Here is a 3,235-nt window from a genome sequence, read left to right on the forward strand (position 1 = left end):
TCAAAATGGTAAGCCTACCTGAAACACAGCCCTTATTTTAAGTGTTTCTAAAATCCACTATGTGAAAATGGAAATGTGGAAAAACAATTGGAACCATTTCCCTGTTTGACCGCTAGGTTTTATGGGTATAATGACTCATACTGTGGTACTCTATAGGGCTCTTGCCAAAATAAGTGCTGTCTTTCAGAAGTCAGTGGGAATGACCTCACCCTCATAGACCTGGATGACCCCATCAATGATGCTGATGTTATGAAGGAAGACAGGTAAGTGATGTACATTAATGACACATGTGACTGGTTACAGGATCACATAGTCCTACAAATACAGATTCTGTAGTAGGTCAAAGGTCACTGCCTATGGAGAGATAGGCCCAGAGCCATGTATTTGGAAAGTTGGGACATTCAAATATCTGCATTGTTGCATTTACATCAATATGTATACATTATATGACACAGTATAATCAACGATATCCATATGAGAGCTGGCTCCCCATGTGCAATATTGACATTTTAAACAATAATATGTAACTGAACATCTATTTTATAATTGACTTATTGGGTAAATGAAAGGCTCAAAGGCGCTAACATGGAGTCCTTTCTAAAAGTTTGCCAAATTCTCTAAATACTGTATATACCTCTGGATAGGCCGAGTCATCTCAGAGTATTGGAACCATATAATTCGAGTGATTCTATTCTAATTCTAGAATGATTCATTCTACTTCTATAATTGGAACACATCCTCACACTCACATTATTGCACATTATAGTGACCTTAGAGAGATTCCTTTTTCTGTATCTAGATCTGATAAAGATCACAGAGAGGTTGAGAGACAGACCACGTTGGAAGAGGCTGTTCTAGAGACAGATATCCAAACTCTGTCACTAGAGGCTGAAGGAGAGATTGAGATGCAGGAGGCTGATCTGAAGACAGATGGCACGTCTCAGTCACAGAAGGTTGAAGGAGAGATTGAGTTGGACGATGCTGTTGCCATCCCACCTCAGTCACAGGAGGTTGAAGGAGAGAGTGAGTTGGACGATGCTGTTGCCATCCCACCTCAGTCACAGGAGGTTGAAGGAGAGAGTGAGTTGGACCAGGCCATTGTCATCCCATTTCAGTCACAGGAGGTATGATGTATTGTGTTTTGTGTTTTAATGACGCATTGAAGATTAAAATGACAAATTAATTTTCAAAGCTTGAGCTAGTAAAGGTCTTCTAATCTAGGAGGCCAAAGGTGAGAGTGAGTTGAATCAGGTTGATCTGAAGACAGCCACATCAACTCTGACACTGGAGGTCGAAGGAGAGAGTGTGATGCAGGAGAGTGATGATCTACAAACAGCCGGGACATCTCAATCCCAAGAGACTGAACGAGTGGCAAAGGTAAATGCTTCCAGATAACAGTGTGTGTGTACATTTCTGTTTGTGCATGCAGACAGTAGTTCGTAAACAGACATTGCATTAACAGTGCTATGGCGAATTTGATTGAATTCCAGCCTAAGTCTGCCTTCTGTCGTCCCCATCAGGCTGCAGTGGTGACCTTCACTAGCGTGACCCGCAAGGCTGCAGTCTCCCAGACCAGCCTCACCCTCAGCAGGGGAAAGAGAAGCTACCCAGACCTACACACCTTTGTGCAGGACATGAAGGATGGGTAAGTTGCTCTTTGGCTTCCCCATGCATCCCCTAGATATGTTCCCTATTAGAGCCTTGGTCAACAATAGTTCAGTATTTAAGGAATAGGGGCCATTTGGGACGCACCCAAAGGGACAATCTCAATTGCATACTCCTCACGTCCTCTCTTCTCGCCTCCTTCTCAAAACCCATTGGATGAGAAAGCCCTCCCTTTTGACCTTCTCGTCCAATGGGTTTTGAGAAGGAGGTGATGAGTCTCAGGCAAATACAAGGGACTCAACTGACCAAATGACCAATCAGGGATGTTTGGATGTGGCCTAGTTCCGTAGAGGTCCATCCATAACGTAATCTAAGAGAATAGAGGTAATGTCATGTAGTTTAATTGTGTACCTTTATTTATTTACTTTTCAGCCATTGGAATCTGCTGAGTGAGAATATGCGTGCTGGGGTGAGTTATAGTCACTTCTAAAGTAGTTCATGTTGGTAAGATGGACCAAACATTCCAAACTCTTATTGGTGGAAATCGTGCAGGACCTTTAATTCAGAGGTTCCCAAACTTTTTCACTCAGGCCCCCCTTTCCAGCATTGTGGAACATCCTGAACCACTGCTTTAATTGACTAGCTTGAGTGAACACATGGTGCAGCAGTGCAGCTCCGTTAACAAACTAACTCTGTATGGTCTTTTAACATTTCAGATGAGCAGACATGAGTTTAGTGCCAGGTGCATGGATATCACAAATTGGGTGATGGAGTCTACATCCACTGTGGCCATTCCCGCCCTTGACCTCACCATGCAGATAGAGCGCTCTGATTCGTCAAGCTCTTCTGGATCAGGAAGTAATGAGGCAAGAGAAGTGACTTCTCTTGGCCGCAGCGTCAGATTCAGCTTTAGTGGAGGACCCAGTAGGCGCACCAGTTCTAGAACCACTTGCAGCACACGAACTCCCACCCCTTTCCCCTCCTCTCACAGGTACTTACCCCTATCATCTTCTCTCATAGGTACCTATCCCCTCCTCTCAAAGGTACTTACCCCTATCCCCTCCTCTCATAGGTACTTACCCCTATCCCCTCCTCTCACAGGTACCTACCCCTATCCCCTCCTCTCATAGGTACCTACCCCTTTTCCCTCCTCTCACAGGTACCTACCCCTATCCCCTCCTCTCATAGGTACTTACCCCTATCCCCTCCTCTCATAGGTACTTACCCCTATCCCCTCCTCTCACAAGTACCTACCCCTAGCCCCTCTTTTCACAGGTACCTACCCCTAGCCCCTCTTTTCACAGGTACCTACCCCTAGCCCCTCTTTTCACAGGTACCTACCCCTAGCCCCTCTTTTCACAGGTACCTACCCCTAGCCCCTCTTTTCACAGGTACCTACCCCTAGCCCCTCTTTTCACAGGTACCTACCCCTAGCCCCTCTTTTCACAGGTACCTACCCCTAGCCCCTCTTTTCACAGGTACCTACCCCTAGCCCCTCTTTTCACAGGTACCTACCCCTAGCCCCTCCTTTCACAGGTACCTACCCCTAGCCCCTCCTTTCACAGGTACCTACCCCTAGCCCCTCCTTTCACAGGTACCTACCCCTATCCCCTCCTTTCACAGGTACCTA

At 45.9% G+C, this 3,235-nt stretch overlaps 1 protein-coding gene across 1 annotated transcript; it reads left to right on the forward strand.

Moving 5' to 3' along the window:
- On the forward strand, nucleotides 1–2,940 carry LOC129848530 (uncharacterized). Its single transcript, XM_055915689.1, has 7 exons — nucleotides 1–8; nucleotides 188–263; nucleotides 800–1,124; nucleotides 1,222–1,377; nucleotides 1,521–1,645; nucleotides 2,038–2,074; nucleotides 2,322–2,940. The coding sequence occupies exons 2-7, from the start codon at nucleotides 250–252 to the stop codon at nucleotides 2,733–2,735; spliced, it is 1,071 nt and encodes a 356-aa protein (XP_055771664.1). The 5' UTR covers nucleotides 1–8; nucleotides 188–249; the 3' UTR covers nucleotides 2,736–2,940.
- Nucleotides 2,941–3,235: the final 295 nt, after the last annotated feature.

The sequence above is a fragment of the Salvelinus fontinalis genome, unplaced genomic scaffold (genome assembly GCF_029448725.1).
Source record: "Salvelinus fontinalis isolate EN_2023a unplaced genomic scaffold, ASM2944872v1 scaffold_1043, whole genome shotgun sequence".
NCBI lineage: Eukaryota > Metazoa > Chordata > Actinopteri > Salmoniformes > Salmonidae > Salvelinus > Salvelinus fontinalis.

Coding starts and splice junctions, on each gene's coding strand:
- LOC129848530 (XM_055915689.1), top strand. Junction 1,125..1,221: donor TCCCATTTCAGTCACAGGAG/GTATGATGTATT, acceptor CTTCTAATCTAG/GAGGCCAAAGGTGAGAGTGA. Junction 1,378..1,520: donor AGACTGAACGAGTGGCAAAG/GTAAATGCTTCC, acceptor CGTCCCCATCAG/GCTGCAGTGGTGACCTTCAC.